The following is a 20,700-nucleotide window of genomic DNA, read 5'->3' on the forward strand; positions in this document are numbered from 1 at the left end:
ATAGTTTTCAGGCAAGTGACATGCATGCTGACCTGCAGAAGCAGCGGAAAATAACATTGTTTTGCCCTCCAAGGGGGTGTTCCCATACAAACGTGACATCACGTGAAAACTATGAATACTGAGAGAATAACAATAAAGAAAATAAACACCTACCAGCACCTGTAAAGCTCTCTAATAAACATGTTCTTACTCATTTAATCATTACAAAAAAATTAACTTTTGGCAGAGATGGGAAGTAACTAAATAAATACTTAGACACCATACTTAAGTAGATTTTTCAGGTATTAGGTTTATTTTTCTGACAACTTTTTAATTTTAATCCCTTTTACATTTAACCCCTTTTAACACAATCCTTTTTTAATACAAATATCTTTTCTTTCTACTCCTTATATTTCCAAACAGCCTTGTTACTTTAGTGTACTTTAATGCAAGACGTTAATGATGAAAACAACGTAACAAGATGAAAACCACGTAGACGCAGTAAGACGAAAATGATGTAACATGAAAATTAACCAAACAACAACCTTAAAAATGTAACAAGACATGACAAGACGAAGATGTAAGATAAATATGTAACAAGATAAATATGACGTAAGATGAAACGACGATAATTAGCTAAAACACGTGATAGACATAACGTTTCTCATAATGTAACTATTCCATTTAAAACATAATTGCTATGAAATAAAGCTTTGTAGATGCAGAGACATAGTTGAAGGTACAACAGAGAAAAAAACTGCATTGACTTCCCCCGACTCGCACATCCATGCGCACACATCTCACCACCCCTGACTCTTTACCATCACACGCACACACATCTCTTTGTTAGTGATGACACCGACACCAAGTAACACCCACGCACATTACTTGTTTAACAACCCCATTCTGTCATAATCATCTTCTGAAGCCCCACAGAACAGGCAATCTATACAGCTCTCAGCAATTTTCATTTGTTCCCTTCCTGGGCTCTGTATGAGATCTGCTCAGAAGCACAAAGCAAAAATCAATAGCCACACTTTAACAGCAGGGAGAAAGGAAGCCTGCAGGAATCATGGCCAATTTCAAATATTTGTAACATAATCCTGAAAGAATAATTTGCTCATATAGGAATGAACCCAGCTAACAAATAATCTCTATTTGTGGGTAAATTGAAAAAATAATAAGCTTCCTGATGCTGAGCTGAGTTTAACCCTGCAGAGGGAAGTGGGCCTCCCGCATGTGCATATATGAATCTAACAATACTACCACAGGGTTCACTAACACACTGGTGTCTTCATCCAGACTCATTTCTGTGCTGACTGCCACATAAAACATTATTCAATTAAATATTTTAAGAGAGAACATATTTAAGAAATAGTTTGACATTGTGGGAATTTGCTTTCTTGTTGAGAGTTAAATGAGAGGTTTGATACCACTCTGTGTGTTAAAAATGAAGCTACATGAAGCCAGTTAGTTTAGGTCAAAGACTGGGGACTGGGAAACAGCTAGCTCTGTCCAAAGGTGAATTAACGTCACCTGCATGCACCTCTAATGGTGTATAGAGGACAAAGCTAATTTTAGACCCGATTTGATGGCATTCAAACTCAATGAACAGATGTAAGTGGGCAAGAATAGACACAAATTCTCCCAGGGTGATGAAAACTTTGACAAAGAAGCATCAGAGCGAAAAACTTGCACTTAGCCCGGGGCTTCATGAATCTGCTTTATAAACTCAGAGAGAAGAGGAAAAAGGAGACAGAGACTGGAAGAACACAGTCATACTAGCACACACACGGTCAGTGCGTATGTTGCTGAGTAGCTTACAGCTAATGTCTGTGCAGCTGGCATATTAGCTGTTGGGGGTGAATTCTCCACTTACCCAATGTAGTGACGTTTTATGATCTACTTTGTATCTTTTTTTTGAAGTTTTTTGCTTCACCTTTCACAGTTAGCTTGGTACATATTGGTAATAGTATTTACTGTTAGTTTTGTGTAGTGTTTCTGACCATTTTAATAATTACCTCAGTGTCTTACACTGCCATTAGTAACGTTAGCTAGTCACTGAGTATAGCACCAACACATTGGCACTGTCAACTTCATTCAAACTCGACAGAAACAAACAAACAAAAAAGTTGGCTCCTCTTCGTCTTTCCACAACCACCCCCTTTGGTTTGGTTGAAATAAACCTTTGATTCATGGCGTTAGATATGTCAAATATTCTGGCTGTGTACATCTCCCTGCCATTTCTCTGATGTCCAACCTTTGCTTCACTTTCTGTCTGAACACACCAAAAGCTTGAGAAAATCACAACACAGAGCCAAGAAAGGGTCCAGCACATAACCCCTGTAAATCTAGAACTTTTCATTTTTACACTTCGAATTTAACAGGTAAGACATAAGGTGTTAATTAATGAGGTTTATAAGTGCTGGTTGGCAGATTTTCTTACCTTTGGACTGAACCAGGCTAGCTGTTTCCCTTGGCTTTCAGTCTTTTATGCTAAGCTAAGCTAATGGACATTCATAAGAGTGGTACTGATTTTCTCATTTAAACACACTATATGTAAGGTCTGCCAGTAGGGGTCTCTCTCACTTTTAAAACGATAGCAAAAGACGTAGTTTGATGATGTCGTGAGGTAGCGTGGGATCGTGGAAGTTGTTAGCTTCGCTGTTAAACAACCACCATTTCCAATGAAAATTTATCTGTCAGAAATCATGTTATGGAGGTAATATTAGAGCTTTGTTCACATCATGTTTAGTCATGTTCACCAATATCCTTTCTTGCTCTCTGATGTTTCCGATGTGTCCCGTGTTTTCCAGGAAGTTAGCTAGTGAGAAACACACTGTTGCCTTGAATAAATAACAGATTTCTCTGCGTTTGACCATTGTTTGAATCCTTTGATGTAACGTAAGTAACTCATCAAAATAAATGTCTAGCTTTTAAATACATTTATATATGGAGATATTACATATCATAGCTTTAACTTGCAGCAAGAAAGCAAACAGCTTTTACACACGTCCCAAAATGTTGAACTACTCGCTTAAAATGAGGCCTGAGCTCTGACTCACACTGATACCAGCCCATTCAGAAACTCGTCCCGAGGGAATTCACTTTACATATTAGGGACAAAAAGTGTGATAACCAGCTTGACTGAAATACAATACATATCACCTAAAAACAACAGGCAAAACCACAGACACACACTGACCTGACTGGCCTGGTTTCCTCCATATGGACAGAGTCAAAAAGATATATTTGTGTTTAACATTAGTGTCTAAACAACCCTGATTAATTTCATAGCCTGTTCTAAATATGGATAGGATTTGCAACTTTTTTCCAATTTCCTCTAGATTCCATTTATACTATGTCATGCTCTCCAGTGCTTGGCCTTGCTGGGTGTCTGGCCAAAATCTAAATGCTTCAGTTTGGGAGCAATTGTATTTTTCTTTGTTTTGAAAATCAATATAATTAAGAGGACTGAGTAGGAAAGAGTTTAACATTAGTGAGTCACCCATTCACCACATCTTGACGGTGTTATAAGTCCTTTGATTGTGTGGAGAAATTAAACAAAACCCATGCAGTTGTTGTGTTTTGCCCCTGTAGGGCAGTGTTGTCCTCTGTCATCATTTCCAACCCACACACATTTCCTTGTAACAGGATGTGCTGAGGGATTTTACCCATGTGGAAGACCTTTCTGCCAACTTCTCTGAAACTAGCCTCTTTGTTTGCCCAAATCCCACTATCTGGCATGTCCACTTTGGTGAATGTCATAATCCAGATTTGCTCGTTCACTCCTTTCAGTGTTGCTGCTCACCTCAGAGAGCCTTTGTAGCAAACAGGAATGTCAAATGTTAAACTTGAGAAGCAGGTTTGGAGCTGCAGTATGTCTACAACTGGACAATAAACAAAATTTGAATACACAGTAGCATGCTTTCTGTATCAGACAAAGTACAAATAATTTGAAAATGCACTTTCTCAACAGATATTTACAATACATGCATTTTTATTAGACATACTTCCAAGAATTAGGAGCAGAAATACATTTAGGCATTATTAGGTTTACTCCTAATGTGTTTCAGACCAATACTGTTCATCAGTCTTCCCTTCAGAACTGACTCTGTCATGAGCAGTAATTAAATTGGGGGATGAGTCACTGTGGAAAACCTTACCGAGCCATAGTTAGCAAACAATGAAGACCACTGAGCCAACTATTGCTTTGTTGAACCAGCAGTTAAACCCTTCAGATATTTCAGATTACCTGTTAACTGTACCAGACAAGAAGCTCTTTCACATTATTTTATTGTTCAGATACTTCAAATAATCACAATTTTTTTTCCACAGGTAAACTGATTTATGTTAAACAAAAAAACATAAAGTTGGCTTTTTTATTATTTGGTACATATATTCTACCTTCAAATGGAACTCGTTAACATGTGGTCAAGACACAGGCAGCCATATGCATGACACCCCCATTCCCCTGAAGGCTCATTTATGCTAAACGCTGGACACGCATATGGATACAGATGAATCCTTCTATCTGTACTCTATTAATTTTGTCTGTATTTGTGCACATTTTGTAAAAGCTTACAGATATGGATGAAACAGAACACTACCACTGGTAGTCTTGGGGGACATGTAGCAGGGTTATCTTTTGAGGGGAACCCTTCATTTCCAAAATTTTCACAAGATTTGTGACCTTGTACGAATTAATTGTGTTTTATAAAGTCACAATGATGTGGTTTAAATCTGGGTAAGTTTAGGGACAGAAAACATTCATATGGATTCAGGAAAGATCACAGACTGGATTAAACCGATCACTCTCTGGAGGCCTTTCGCAAATTTTCAGTTCCCTTACAGACACAACTGCGTAGCAATATAGCTACACGACAAACCAAAGAAGTGTTAAAATCCGAAAGTGCTGGAAATGGCATTTGTAATCACCTTGTTAGTGATAGATGACTCCGTCCACATGTTGCAATGTAATGGCCACAGAGACCACCTCCACAGACCACCGACCAACGCTGCTTCTCCTTTTGCCTCTCAAGAGGTACATTATTACAGCCTCCTCCACCATCGCCATGTTTGGGGGTGGATGTAGTGCTTAACATCCATGCCACTGTAAAGGACACATGGAAGTATGTGGGTAGTGACTATGGATTGGCTGATTGATGATGCCATTGTCCATCACCATGACTGTCAGTTGACCATCGTAACATCATGATTCAAAAGCCCCTCTGTATTTGAGGAAGTGTGTTGCCATAGAATTGTTGCCTAAGTTCTGTTTTTGGCAGGTGGAGGAGAAAATAAAAAGAATGTGTTGCTGCGGGTCATCGCACTATGTCCCATTTTGTGTTCATTATTTTCTTTTTAAACACAACTCAGTTACAGACGTGATGTCAAATTGCATACCCTTTTAGAACTAGCAACAATATCATCCATCACAATGTTTCACTGTGGACATCGTCATATGCCAATTCAGTCAGCATTAGAGGCTGACATTTTTTCGGTATTCACGAGGGATAAGTGTGAATTTCATTATTGATCATGGGAATGGGATGGGACAGGAAAAGAAATCAGTCAGTCAGTCTTTTGAAGGCATTTGACTGTGGATTTACAGGAACAGAACAGAACCATTCTTCCAGGATGGGGATGAGACAAGAGTATTTTTGTGGGAGTGGGATTGAACAGGACCCAACCTTAGCAGTGACAGTTACATCATTAGAGATGTATGTGTTTATTTTCATATATAAAAGGGGCATAAATGAACCTTTACGAGTCTGTGAATACCAAAAGAGGGGGGCATTCATATGATCTCCTGAACACAGTAAACACAATCCCATTTGAAGGCAGCATTAAACCTAACCCCTCTCTCTCACACACACACAGACACACACACAGACAGTTACACTTGTCACTTGTCTCTCTCTTGTTTATCCTGCAGTTGCTTTTTCATGTGCCTCATTGTAATGTGAGCTGTCAGGATGCAACACAGGAACAAGGCGGGAAAGGATACGCAAGCCCACCACAGCTGCCCCTCTCCAAATACCTCCACCACTGTGTCCCTCCGCCTGGCATAGTCCCTGAACAGAGCCTCCAGCTGGAACACGGTGCACAGGGACAGAAACAGGTGGAAAATCTGGTGACCTTGTCCCACAAAGTCACAGTGGCCTGGGAAGAAGCGCTCAGGGATGGGGCAGGAGAAGAAGAGGGCGGACAGCAGGAAAAAAACAATCTGGAGGGCGTGGAAGAGCAGCGAGGGTTCTTGTGTCCAGGAGACAGTGAGCAGGTGGTGGACTACAGGACTGATGTCCAGCACGTATGCTATGGAGGTAGGGATCAGCTGGCAGATTTTACGCTGCATTGGATATGGACGCCGGTACCTGGACTTCGCATAACAGCAGCCTGCACAGGAGAACCACCCAAAGAAGGCAGCTCCAGGTAGAAACAGCAGCCCGATGAAGCTGTCTCTCCATGCCGGCTCTGATGTGTAGAAATAATGTCCAAGTGAGCACCCATACTGATAAACAGCTACACCCACATAGTCCATGAAGAAGAAGAAGTAGTGTGCATGTTCAGAGTGAGACTGCAGGAGGTGAGCTGCCACGCTGAAGAACAGGTAGGTTAGGGAAGACACCAGGAAGATGGTCAGAGGTAGAGAGGCTGCGTCCAGGGTGTACCCCAGGGTGCTTATGTTGGCCCACCAGCGCAGCAGCAGCACAGGACCTGCCAACAAATGAGTCCACACGTTCAGGGATTCATTGTGTCTCTGGAAGAGGCTGAGGAGGTAGCAGCGCCAGTCCTGCTGGACAGGACGGTAGCCCGACAGGATGTAGGGCTCTCGGAACAGGCTGGGGACCTGAGAGGCAGTGACGGTGGGGCTAGGGGATGGAATAAGGTCCGATAACCGGGGCAGGTGGCTGAGGTGCTTTATGTTTAGGGTCAAAGTGCCGAGCCGCTGCAGAACATCTCCTGACATGGCTGGGTGATGGGTCGAGGTAGAATGCAGGCAGAGGAGGACCACAGGACAGAACACCTTGTGGGAGACAAAACTTAAAAAAAAGAGAGAGAGTAAATTATTACAAGTTCATTTTCTAGGAGAGGATGCCACATGTAACTGACAACACATTCTCATTCCCAGGTTGTCACATACCAGTGCTTTCACACACCTCAGCATCTCCTTCTAGGGTTGACAACATGTTAAAATATTCCAACCAGCCACTTGTCAGCCCATTTGTGCTGCCACAAGTTTGCTACGCCCATAAATTAACAAAAAGAACTCACAAAATGTCAAGACAGGAAATATTCTCATATCTATTTTCCTTATTAAAGAGAAAAATATGTCAGATCACTTGCTGAATTCTTTAGTCGAACTAAGACGAGTTTTAATTGCCTCGTTGATTCCATAAAACACACTTCGTTTAGAAACTCACCAACACCCGTCGTGTTCAGTCTTTCCACTGTTATAACATCATATCATATATCAAAAAATGGTGATGGATTCAGCCAGTTGCTGATATATTCCTTCAATCGCCTAACCTTAGCTCTTACAGATGCAAAAGATGCCCTTTAGCATCTGTATGAAATGCACCAGGCTTTTAAGTAAGTTTGAGATAAACCTATCAGCATATGGAGGAGATGGATGGATGGATCAAACAAATAGAGGACTTTCACTCAGGGGGCTGGATGTTCATGATGGGTGAAACCAACCAATGATGTCCGTTCATTTATGATTTCTGTCTTCAGGATTTTTTGGGCAAACCAGAAATATGGCTTGGTGACGTGCCAGAGCCATGGTCCCCCAACACTATATAAACCCCATGCACTGACACATTAAGGACATGCCTCCATCTCCCCTTATCCTCCCTGACGGTCAGTCACAAACTGTCTCAGTCCAAATCAGCCCAGCAGTTCACTTCAGCTCACTTCAATTCCAACAACCTGACACAGCAGAAAAAAATAACAAAACAATCCATCCTGTCACCGTCCTCTAGCTCTTGTGGGTCAAACATGTTTGGACATGTTTGATAAAGCTGCTAGACAGAGCGTCCATGTTGAGGTCGTTTTCAGATCATAGTGGTGTTTGACACTGAGATTACTAAAATGTACCCTGTGCATCAGTATGAGAGACCGAGGGGTGTTACAAAGTCATCCCTATTTGATGACTTGGACTGAGGATAGATAGGAATTCAATTATTATTTTAAAACTGCAAGGTTATTCATTAAGACAGACCTTATCATGGCTCACAGGAACCAACAATGTGCTTTGATGTGATGCCAAAAAGTGTTCTCTGGGTTTTCCACGTCTTTTTCTGAATGCATTTATCTGCACAGTGAATCAGAAGGTGGGTGATGTGAGAATTTAAGATAGGGAGAAAGTGCAGTTTTGACTTTAATGCAGTCTGAGGGGGATTAAAATTGGGAGTGAAGAGATAATCATTTCAAAGTGGAATGCACACCAGTGTAGGAGAGGTGCACTTGTGGAAGACTGTCATGTTGAAACACTGGTAAATTATTAAAACATGTTTTGCATTGTGACTATGAGTATGTGACTATCTTCTCATACAAGGTAAAGGTAATAAAACACAAACCAAACACAAACTAGCCATGTGTTTCATTTATTACTGTACGTGGATGTAAGTTTTTAGTTTTGGTTGATTGATCCAATATATTTATTCTGTTTTTGTAATGTTGTTTGTCAATGTGGAGCCAATTTTAAATACTTTGTTTACCACTAGGTAGATTAGTAGTGTACTCGTAAATCATATTATATAAGCATATGCTTTTTTCCTCTAAAAAGTTGCTACTCTCAGTGTAAAATAAATGCAGTGGAGTAAAAAGCACAATATAAACCTATGAAATGTAGTAAAGTATCATAAAGTGGAAACACTCAACTAAAGTATGTCAACACTTTTACCTGAGTACAGTACTTGGGTAAATACAATCAGTAACTTTTTACCACTGCATTTAAGTATGCATTACAGTCATTGTTCTCCATATGAGTCATGTTCAGGAGAAACGCAGGTATGCAATCAAACCTGTAACCATCACCCACAGAGAAGAATGTAAACGACTGTTGAGTCACTCAGGTAAATGAGCACCTATGGAGGTAACCAGACAAACAAGGACCCATCTGAGGACAGACTGAAAACAGGTACTGTGCCCCCCTCCTAATGGGTGCGCCCTCGCCACCGTATCTACACTTTTATTTGTGTCACAAAAACGCTGCTGTCTGACCCTGACAAACCTGCACGTTGAAATCTTACAAGGTACAATAGCGCCTTTGAACGAAACTGATCTTAAGAACACTGCTGCATATGCATTTTATCATAAAGAAATAACAAATAAAACGATGTTTTTCTTTAAAGCATTTGACAAATTAATTGTATATCTGTAGTAGAATCACACGGTAAAGCAACAGGTATGTAACACAGCTGTGTGATGTTGATGATGGGATGAAAGAAGAAGAAGAAACATCAGCTCACCTGTTGTATCGACCGAACACCTGTTGAGCCTCCGGAACCGCAGAAGAAGAAAACGGACTAACTACACTGCAGGTTTTCCTGCTGTTCGAAGTGAACAGAGCAGTAAACTACAGCATGTTGAGGTAGAGAGTTGTTTCAGAGGCTGCAGAAGAAGAAAAGTGTAAAAACACAGTCACAGCTGAGTGTGGGCGGGGCTACAATGACCGGATCTCTCCGTGTTATCAGTAAAGACAACACCTTAGGCTAACGTATATTCCTCTAATAGACATTTACAGGTGCTTATATTCAGAAAACTACATTCAGTCTTACGTTTGTGCTAAATAGCCAATCACCGTGAGACTATTTAACTATCATTTTCTAAAAGAAACTTAGAGGAGTAAGTTTATGTGTTTATAATGACCAAATCCTTTATGATGACTGTGGTTAAACAGGACTGTTTTTTTTAAACCTTAATAACAATGATACACCTCAGGGGGTGAAGAATAGATAAAATGCATGTTTAATTTTACATGTGTGTCTCCATCTACTGTCCGGTACTATACAGTGCATTCATGTTCAAAACCAAGTTGGTCTGCTTTATTTGCATTTGATTTCATGCCAGAAAAACATGATATTTACAGTATAAAGACAATGAAAATTAGGGCTTACCAGACCCATGTGGCTTATATTATATTATATTATATTATATTATATTATATTATATTATAATAACAAAGATTTTAAAAAGTTAAAAACTAATCCTGACTGGTTGATGAGGGATATACTGATACAAGGTTGAGTGTTATTCAGAAAGACTGAGCAATCTGTTTTGTCTCAAGTGTCTCAAAATGTATTTGTATACAGCCAGACACGATTTTAATTAATTCCTATAAGTTTTAAAAAATGTTTCATGTGATTAATTGTCTATATATGGCACAATTCTACTAATATTTTGAACTTCGCCACACTTAATCAAATCATTATTATACATATTTTTAAAAGTTTGGTGATTTAAAATTCTTAGAGTAGTGTTAGTATGCAGGCTGGAGACTCCCACTAAAACTAGCAAACTATAATAAACAGATCTTACTTCTAAGCATAAATCTACTCCTTATACATGCTACATTTTGAATAACTATTACATGCAAAAGTAAATATCTGTATGTCTAAATGTGAACAGAATATTTTGACTGTAAATCAACTCATAATAACAGATATGAATTAAAATGTTATTAAAAGTTTGTGACAGATGCTCAGTTCACATTATCGGGGCTCTCAAACTTTTAAATGTCATGTCAAGTCCCCGGTTATGTCTCCATCTCCTGGACAAATCGGTTAGGACATGGATATTCAGCTTTTCCTCCTTTTATCAATCCGCCCCTTCCTGCTCCATTTTCGCGCGAGTTCTTGAAATGGGCGGGGTCACGTGGTGTGACGGTGGCTCTTATTGGACGGCTGCACGTTTACCCGCCGACTATGCAAAAGAGTACGTGGCGAGCTGACCAATCCGGTCCCACGCTTTACTTGTACCCGGCACGCAGTGGCGCGAAAATCCTTCAGTTGTGTGGCTTGACGGCAGCTGACACACACCGTACCAAACTCCGTGCAATATTTTAACACTTTAAAAATTGTAATAAATAATCTGTAACAATGGCAACCGACGTGGTAGATGACCGGGAGATGAGAGAGGCTCGGAGGGACTACCTGGACTTTCTGGACGACGACGTAAGTCTGACTTTTATTCTTGAATTTAACCCTGTTGTGAGGTGAAATGAGAAACCATGCGGTCACAACAAAAGAACTACCCTTCATTTGATTATTTAGTCAGAAAAATCGCTGCTGACATCTAAATAACACCAGTTTACAAACGCTACACGTTACCGTGAAGCTTGGTGCAACAGTTCTGTCTGTTTTTAGTCTGCTAATGTGTTTAGTTAGCTGTCTTTCTTCTGGAGCTCAGTGAAATTATTATCGACTTGTTTTCGATGAGAGATGATAAAAAAAATCTCACCGAACCTCTGTCTGTCTACTGCAGCAAGACCAGGGCATTTACCAAAGCAAAGTTCGGGACATGATCAGCGAAAATAAAGCTCGACTCATCGTCAACATCAACGACCTGAGGAGACGCAACGAGGCCCGAGCTGCAAAGTAAGGAGGAGACTCTTTGTCTGTGCAGGAAAACTGTCTGATATGCTCCTTTACTCAAGCAAATGTATTAATACCACACTGAAAATACTCTGCAGACAAAAGCATACTTTTACTTTTAATTTATTATCAAATTATGAAAAGTAAAAGCACTCATACTTAAATAAAGTTTGTGATTTACCATTAATTATGATGATTTTGTATTCATAATACTGCTGCTTTAATGTGTAGGTACCATTTTACAGTTGTGTGTTAACTTATTTATATACTGTTAGGTAGATTTACCTACAGCAAGAATTTTCTCAACACAAAGGAGCACATCATACTTCAGGTTCATATTCTAGACTACAACTCTGAAATGATATTGCATACTTAAAGCAATTTATAAAATATAAACTTGTCATCACAAATTGTTGTTTGTATTGTATTATTAAAGGTATAATATAAGTCATTAATAGAAACTCAACTCTAGAGACCAACTGAAACTAAAATTGAATTAATAATGAAACTGAAAAAAGCCATATACAAAACTATTAAAAACTGTAAAGAGTAACCCAAATGTTTTCCTGCCCTTCCTGTCAGACTGATGAATAATGCCTTTGAGGAGCTGCTGGCGTTCCAGCTGGCTCTGAAGGACCTGGTAGCCTCTGTTGACGCCACCTACGCCAAGCAGTACGAGGAGTTCTACATCGGCCTGGAGGGCAGCTTCGGCTCCAAACACGTCACCCCCCGAACTCTGACCTCCCGCCTGCTGGGCAGCATGGTGTGTGTGGAGGGCATCATCACCAAGTGTGAGTTGATTTTCCCTGTCTTTGGACTCTGCTTTGCACTTGATCTTTGCTTCAAAATCATTCCCCTCATAGTCAACATCTAAGGGATAATTCAGATTATTTGAGGTGGGTTGTACGAGGTATTTATCCATAGTCAGTGTGTTACCTAAAGGAAAATGTATTTTAGCCACTTGAAAATATCTCAGTTTCTTTGTATTATCGTGTGGCTATAGTGTTTTAAAAATGTATTTCAGATTCAACAAAGTCACACACTAACACAAAAAAATTAAACCACAGTGCAGCGGCGGACCAGCGACCCCCTGCCTTCTGTAAGATAAAATGACTGATTTTGTCTAGTATTTGGCTTATTTAATAGCGCCAAAAGAAGCCACCTGATGACAAGGCAAGGCAGTGAAAATATTCTAAAGTGTACATTTAAACTATTATTCAGTTTTTTATTTGGCTAAAACACGTTTTGCTACTGACCCTGTACAATGTACTGTGCCTATGCTGCTTAGCTTCGATGCTAGGACTCTTTCTCCAAACTGGTCACGTCAACGGGCATCACTGTAGGTAGACACTATTGATAAGTATCCCATACAACCCCACTTCAAATAATCTGAACTGTTCCTTTAAGAACATGTGTATCATGCCTCCCTCTCACTCTTCAGGTTCTCTGGTGCGTCCTAAAGTCGTGCGCAGCGTCCACTACTGCCCTGCCACCAAGAAGACAATGGAGAGGAAATACACTGATATGACCTCGCTGGATGCTTTCCCCTCCAGTGCCATCTACCCCACCAAGGTAACTACAGGAGCCCAGATGTTTATTTTTTACTTTTCAGGTGTTTGAATGCCGTTGTTACCCAAATAAACAGTGATGGTTGGTATTTTTTATTCATGTTTTCCTGCTGTTTCTCATCCCTTGTCAGGATGAGGAGAACAACCCCCTGGAGACAGAGTTTGGTCTCTCCATCTACAAGGACCACCAGACCATCACGGTGCAGGAGATGCCAGAGAAAGCCCCTGCCGGCCAGCTGCCCCGCTCTGTGGACATCATCCTGGACAACGACCTGGTGGACCTGGTCAAACCCGGAGACAGGGTGCAGGTCATCGGGACATACCGCTGCCTGCCGGGCAAGAAGGGAGGATTCACGTCCGGCACGTTCAGGTGAGCTGGGATAAACGCGTACTGCAGCTGCTGAGTTTCCTTTTGTTCTTTATTATTCATGTTCCACCCTCTTCTCCTCAGGACCATCATGATTGCCTGCCACGTCAAACAGATGAGCAAGGAAGTGTCCCCCTTCTTCTCAGCCGACGATGTCGCCAAAATCAGGAACTTCAGCCGCTCTCGCTCCATAGTGAGGCTCCAGTCTTTCTTCAGTCCAATCAAATATGTAAAAACTTTCTCTAAATGAAGAAATTAATTTTCTCCTCTCTGATTTTGCTCAGGATGTGTTTGATCAGCTGGCTAAGTCCCTGGCTCCCAGCATCCACGGCCATGAGTATATTAAGAAGGCCATCCTCTGCATGTTGCTGGGTGGCGTGGAGAAGGTGCTGGAGAACGGATCACGCATCAGAGGAGACATCAACATCCTGCTCATCGGTACAACAGTTTGTTCTGCATTCATGGAGATGGCGATTAAAGAGAGATTAGATTATTTGAAATTAGGTTGTATGAGGTACTTATCCATAGTCAGTGTATTATCTACAGTGGATGGCGGCGGTCAGCCTCCAGTTAGAGGCAGAGAGAAGAACCAGCATGGAAGCTAAGCATTGTAATGCTGTTGACAGGTTTGACCACTTAAAAAAAAGTTCCAGCCAAAAGAAAATCAATGTTTAAGTGTATGCGATATTTAGAATATTTTCTTCGCATTAGTTTGTCATCAGATAGACTCTTGACGGGAAGCCTTCATTACGCAAGCTGGATATAACTCTCTCCAAACAAACCAAACTCCATAGGCCAGAACAGTAATTTAACCTCACAGAATAGGGGAGTTGCCGATTTACCTCTGCCAGGATCGGTTAGTATGTTTGTGATATTGTGTGACTTGTGTGTTTTTAAAGGTCAGTTCAGATTCAGCAAAGTCACACACTAATGCAAACAAACTAACCGATCCTGGCAGACTCCTGTATTCTGTGAGGTTAAATTACAGATTTTTTCCTATGGAGTTTGGTTGGTTTAGAGTAAGCTATATTTGGCTCATATGATGGCTGTTTCCTGTTGGAAAGGCTGTCTGATGGCAAAGTAAAGTGGTGAAAATATTTTAAATGTAGTGCAAACTTAAACAGATTTTTTTTTAAGTCAGCTAAAATACCTAGTGTTGCTGTCCTTGTCCACATTCTGTACCGGTGCCCCTCTCTGCTTCTCCTAACTGGGGACGTGCTGACCCAAATTGTCCCTTTCAAGATTATTGTGGAACTTTGGCCTGGTGACGCCAACAATTACTTTCTTACCCCAGTTCTGATATCAGATACCTCATGATGCTCTCTCCTTCACCAGGTGATCCATCAGTGGCAAAGTCCCAGCTGCTGCGTTACGTCCTCCACACAGCACCCAGAGCCATCCCCACCACCGGGCGAGGCTCCTCCGGAGTGGGTCTGACAGCTGCAGTCACCACTGACCAGGAGACGGGTACGACACACATGTAGAACTGCATAAACAACATTTTTGCCATTTACTGCCAGTTTTCTGTGTTGAACTAGTCTGTTGATCAGATGTTTTATTTTTCTCCTCAAGGTGAGCGTCGTCTGGAGGCGGGTGCCATGGTGCTGGCCGACCGCGGCGTGGTGTGCATCGACGAGTTCGACAAAATGTCCGACATGGATCGCACGGCCATCCACGAGGTGATGGAGCAGGGACGCGTCACCATCGCCAAAGCCGGCATCCACGCCCGCCTCAACGCCCGCTGCTCCGTGCTGGCGGCCGCCAACCCCGTCTACGGCAGGGTGGGTAACGAATATCATAGGAATGTCTTTGCCACTTAAACAAAACATGTATATGGCTAACTATCAGCTGACGGCTTTATTTCTCTCTGCAGTACGACCAGTATAAGACCCCGATGGAGAACATCGGCCTCCAGGACTCCCTGCTGTCTCGTTTTGACCTGCTGTTCATCGTGCTGGACCAGATGGACCCCGAGCAGGACCGTGAGATCTCAGATCACGTGCTGAGGATGCACCGCTACCGTGACCCCCACGAGCAGGAGGGAGCAGGTACAAACCATCGGGACTTCTTCAAACCTTACTCTGTTAAATAAGCTGGTATTTGTTTAAAAATATCTAAAATGTTGTATTTTGTTTTGCAGCCATGACTCTGGGCGGGACAGTGGACATCCTGGCCACAGACGACCCAGACGCAGTCGCAGAGGAGCAGGAGGAGCTGCAGATCTACGAGAAACACAACAACCTGCTGCATGGAAGCAAGAGAAAGAAGTATGCACACAGTATCTGTCCTGGCATGGATTATAAACATCAATCTTTTTATTTCTAATAAATGTCCTGCGTGAAAAGTACAGTACACACCGGGGCGACTGTTTGTGTTTTAAGAGAATAACTTAAGAGTAAAATTATTCCTTTGTTCCAGGGATAAGATCGTGAGTAAGGAGTTCATGAGGAAGTACATCCACATCGCCAAGGCTGTGACACCCGTGCTGACAGAGGAGGCAGCCAATCACATCGCAGAGGAGTACTCGAGGCTGAGGAGCCAGGAGCAGATGGGCGCCGATATCGCCAGGGTGAGCAGCAACACACGCACCTTTATACGAACACGAGAGGTTACTGAAAATACACACAGACCGGGACAACTTGAGCTTTTATCATTCTGATCAGTGTGTGTAGTTCGGTGTTGTCAGTTTCCCAGCATTCCCTGCCTTGAGCGGAGACCTCAGAGACTTTTTCCCAGCAGATATTTTGACTTGTCCCTGGAGGAAGAGGTGTTACTAATAACATTAATGATGGCTCTGTTGTGTTCAAATGTACCAGTGAGTCAGCAGGCACAATGCCAGGCATCTAAACAGAATTCATTTGATCATTTACACTTTTATTTTTATTACTGTGACACGTCAAAATGTCTTCTGTGAAAAAGACCAGTCAGCCAGAAGAGCTGAAAACACCTGTTCATGTGCAGGGCCTTTAGTGGAAAGCTAAATTGATGTTATAGATTATGCCTGTGTGTTTCCTGCTATGTCCCACTGAGAAAAATCTGTTAAATACAAGAACATGTAACAGTGGTTAGCAGTGTTGGCATAAAAATATGTAAATACTAGAATTATAAAATTAAAGTACTTACTGTGTAGCTTAGGCTACAATAAATCAATCAATTTGGTGTTTATTTTAGGGCTGAACAATTAATCAAAATATTATCCAAATCATAATACTACCAAGGTAAATACCCAAATCACAAGAGTTCAAACTTTTTAATTCCAACATTTTATTCAATGATCTGCACATGAAATGGTACAGTTCCAGGTTTTCTTTTCAGGCTATAATGTCCCCAATTGTCCACCGTAACCCCCAGCAACCCCACCCCTGATTATTTATTATTAATAATAATAAATATATAAAGACAAGGCAATTGCAAAGAGAGGAAAATAAATAAAAAATAACAAAATAAATTAGCAAAAAATTAAGAAATACAATGAGAAAAAGAAAAATGAAATTAAAAGATTGGAGCTGCAACTTTTGATAAAGTGTCCCAACATACAATTATAAATGAAGCATTATGGTGCTACAAAGGTGCTTGAAAATAAAATGAAATATTACAATTCCTACTAAAATTGAGTCATAATGCAGTATCTGCTGCAGTAATCACAATTAATCATTTATTTTTATAAGACACAAATGATTTGAGCTCCAGTTGTGTCTCAGTAGAAACCATGCACATGTACAACTGCTGCTACCTGATGACCTGACCTTGTTCCCTCTCCTCCTCCTCCTCCTCCTCCTCCTCAGACCTCTCCAGTGACGGCCCGTACGCTCGAGACCCTGATCCGTCTGTCCACGGCTCACGCCAAGGCCCGAATGAGCAAAGCCGTGGAGCTGGAGGACTCTGAGGTGGCCGTGGAGCTCGTCCAGTTCGCCTACTTCAAAAAGGTTTGTACTGAAGAGCGGAGTGATGGTGTTTTTGCCCTGGGGTAAAGTGAATGGAAGCTGATACCTGGGGTGTGCGCTCTCCTCTGCAGGTTCTGGAGAAGGAGAAGAAACGCTCGAGACAGGAGCGGGACTCTGGTTCAGAGGAGGAAGAGGATGAGGAGGCGTCCACTCAGCGTTCACAGAAAACTGCCAGGAAGAGGTACAGATACACACTTACAACCCCAACTCTGCATCTCCTAGAATGCAGATAATAATAATATACAGCTGCAGATGTTTAAAATGTTGTTACTATTGCCAGTCAGTAATAACAGTATCCTGTGTGTCCTGCAGGGGGCGACGTGGCTCTCACAGCAGCGAGCCCTACAGCCCGTATGACTTCAGTGAGGAGCAGGACGTCCCTGAGAGTAAGCATCACTTAAAGACCTTCACACACTGCGGCAGTCTGCTGTCACATCCTCACTGACTCACACACACACCCACAGCTGAACACACTTTGTGTTTGGACATCTACTGTTTACCACTGGACAGGTTTTGTCCCTTCTTTTTAAACTATTTTAGAGTCTTGTGGACATACAGGAAAAAAAAAAATTGCATTTGCCCAACTTATTCTGAAAATCTGTAGTGGAAAGTGTACAGTATGTTTATATTTGAGGTACCTATATTTTTCTTGAGTATTTCCATTTTTTTGCTCCTTTCTGCTTCCATCCATTACATTTCAGAGGAAGATATTAGACTTCGTTTCTCTGACAGCTGTAGTTACTGTTGCAGATTAAGATTGCACATACAAAACACCCAATCAGCTATTAAAATATAATCCATTGTGACAGATTAACCTGCAAAACTGTTAATAAGTGAGCTTGACCAGAAAGAGCTTTTCTTTTGGTGCTTTAAAAACAATTTGCTGGTCATATTTATATACTATTATCTACCAGTTGTCAACCTGGGAGCCACGGCCCCCACTAGGGGTCACCAAAGCTTTATGATGGGTTGATCAGTCCTGATTTTTCAAGGGTGTAAGAATTAAAAAAAAAAAAAAGTGTGTGCAGTTGTCTTATATGTAAACACTGTCCTTATTTCTGTGAAGAAAACAAAATGAAATCATTTGTATACATTTATTTTTAAGTGTAGATAAAAAAAAAAATCTCAACCTGAACATAAGCTATAAAAATGCAGGTAATGCTTCAATTACCAGTTCCCATGTTTTTTAAATAGGTGGTAATTACCAAGTAATACATTTGAAATTACCCCCTAATTTCCTGCAGGTAGGTGGTAATTACCATTTCACATATCTTGAAATTTCTTTGAAATTAACCACAAATTTAGCCCAAATTTCATGATAAATTTGTGATAATAACTGAAATTTCTGATAAATTATCCCGCAATACTTGTGAATTATCACATTCTTACCATAAAATTTGAGGGTACTTTGCAGGTAAATGTTCCTGTGTAATTACCCCCAATTAGATGAAACGGTACTTGCTAATTATCACATAATTAACCATGAAATTTTGGGGTAATTTGTGGATAATTTCTAAGAAATTTCACACATATTACTTGGTAATTACCATGTATTTACCATGAAATTATGGCACCTGGAAGTTGAAAATGCACACTTAAAACAATCAAAGAACTAAAACAACACTGGGCAGTGTTGGAGAAGAAACTCCTTAATTTATCATAAAAGAAGCCTATTAAGTATCGTTAAAATTTTTAAAAAGGACATGATGCAGACAGTTGAATATAATATGTAATGTCCTCAACATGTCCCTTAGTCAAGGGCCGTCACTTTACTCACTTATAGTCCCTTAAAGAAAAAGGATGGGAATAACTGCTGTAATCTGAGTAATTCTTCCACCTGTTCTAAAAATAACTAATTGCACATCCAGTTAAGACATCCAGTAACAAAGAAAAAAAAGCCAAGGGTTTAAAAACATTATATTAACATATTTGTTGATTTTTTTTAACTTGTCTTTGCTGATATGAAACACTTTGCAGGGGCTTTAAAATCCTGTTTCTCTCTTGCCATGACAGCACACGTCTAAGTGTTCTCTTTGTGTTTGAGTTCTCACATCGCTTCTTTATGCTCCTTTTCAGTTCAGGCACGCTCCCCAAAACCTGTCAAGCCACGGCGAGAGGAGGGGGAGGAGGCCATGGACGCCACATCACAGGCTGAAGACACTGAGCTCTCTGCAGAGAGGTGGGTGATGAAGTGCACATAATGATCAGTGTTTGTTTACAAAAGAGATTATTGACAAACTTCAAGGGATGATAACTTTGAGTAAATAACTCCCCGCTTCTGTCAGGAAGTTGCACAGACCTGATGTTTTATGGCGCTGCAGTGCTGTGAAATGTGATCAAATCCGTTTCCTCCTCCAGGCTGAAGGAGTTCAAGTCGTCGCTGTTCGCAGTGTTCCAGTCCGCTCACGCTCAGTCAGTGAAGATGAAGACCCTGATGGACGACATCAACAAAGAGCGTCAGAACCGCTTCTCGGAGCCAGAGGTCCGCGCCGCTTTGGCTCGCATGCAGGACGATAACCAGGTCATGGTGGCAGATGACATCATCTTCCTCATCTGAGGGAGGAGAAGGAGGACAGTTAATGAAACTGATCGCATGGACTCTGAAAGAAACGGTGGTTTATATTCACATGTACATATTGGACACCTCGCCTCTGTTTTTCATCTAGAATTTTCTCAAAATGCAGTCAGACCTCTGACCTCTAATCTGCAGTTCCATAAACGGCACCAGTAATTTTGAAAATGTGTTCTCATGGTGGATTTGGATCCACGATGGTGCAGATTGTTCCATAAACTCTTTTTTGCAAGCAAAACCAGTGCAAAAAGATCTAAGTTTTAAGCATTTATGCACTTGTTTGTGTTCAGTTGTGGTAATTTGACTTTATAATGTCCTTATGTTGCAGACTGTTGAACATGTCAGTTCATATGTAGAAGGCAGGAGGGGACTGCAGCCCCTACAGTGTGAAACCCACTGTGCATTACTGCACCATCATAAGGACATTATAAAGTAGTTTTACCGACACGTCTGTTGTCTGGATTTGTATATAGTTGAAGACAAGATTTGAAATTAAGCATAGTTGTGTATTAAAAAAATAAATGTAATGCTTGGGAAACTATTTGTGTTCTTAAAGTAATTGATTCTTCCTAAACCCCACCCCTTTTTTTTGCTCCGTGCTCCAATAAGTTAGTTAGGTACCTGTCAGAAAGAATCTCAAGTCAACTTTTTGTGTTAATGCTGCGTT

The 20,700-nt window shown here is 41.0% G+C and overlaps 2 protein-coding genes across 2 annotated transcripts; one reads left to right on the forward strand and one right to left on the reverse strand.

The window, feature by feature from the left end:
• Positions 1-5,845: 5,845 nt before the first annotated feature.
• Positions 5,846-9,636, reverse strand: paqr8 (progestin and adipoQ receptor family member VIII). Its single transcript, XM_084738014.1, has 2 exons — positions 9,459-9,636; positions 5,846-7,025 (listed from the first exon to the last, which is right to left on the reverse strand). Exon 2 carries the CDS (start codon positions 6,950-6,952, stop codon positions 5,888-5,890), a length of 1,065 nt encoding a protein of 354 aa, XP_084594140.1. The 5' UTR covers positions 6,953-7,025; positions 9,459-9,636; the 3' UTR covers positions 5,846-5,887.
• A 1,344-nt stretch (positions 9,637-10,980) lies between these two features.
• mcm3 (minichromosome maintenance complex component 3) lies at positions 10,981-20,574 on the forward strand. Its single transcript, XM_084737680.1, has 17 exons — positions 10,981-11,162; positions 11,473-11,585; positions 12,165-12,373; positions 13,024-13,154; positions 13,282-13,520; positions 13,602-13,710; positions 13,802-13,955; positions 14,853-14,984; positions 15,090-15,298; positions 15,391-15,565; positions 15,658-15,784; positions 15,936-16,086; positions 17,303-17,443; positions 17,533-17,642; positions 17,774-17,847; positions 19,538-19,640; positions 19,820-20,574. Exons 1-17 carry the CDS (start codon positions 11,088-11,090, stop codon positions 20,016-20,018), a joined length of 2,451 nt encoding a protein of 816 aa, XP_084593806.1. The 5' UTR covers positions 10,981-11,087; the 3' UTR covers positions 20,019-20,574.
• The last annotated feature ends 126 nt before the right edge of the window (positions 20,575-20,700 follow it).

This window comes from Lutjanus erythropterus, chromosome 15 (assembly GCF_056507025.1).
Source record: "Lutjanus erythropterus isolate fLutEry1 chromosome 15, fLutEry1.hap2, whole genome shotgun sequence".
NCBI lineage: Eukaryota > Metazoa > Chordata > Actinopteri > Lutjaniformes > Lutjanidae > Lutjanus > Lutjanus erythropterus.

Excerpts from the sequence above, each read along its gene's own strand:
- mcm3 (XM_084737680.1), top strand. The coding sequence starts at position 11,088 with ATGGCAACCGACGTGGTAGATGACCGGGAGATGAGAGAGGCTCGGAGG. Across the intron at positions 13,521-13,601 it reads TTCACGTCCGGCACGTTCAG|GACCATCATGATTGCCTGCC; the intron begins GTGAGCTGGGAT and ends TCTTCTCCTCAG. Across the intron at positions 17,643-17,773 it reads CAGAAAACTGCCAGGAAGAG|GGGGCGACGTGGCTCTCACA; the intron begins GTACAGATACAC and ends TGTGTCCTGCAG.
- paqr8 (XM_084738014.1), bottom strand. The coding sequence starts at position 6,952 with ATGTCAGGAGATGTTCTGCAGCGGCTCGGCACTTTGACCCTAAACATA.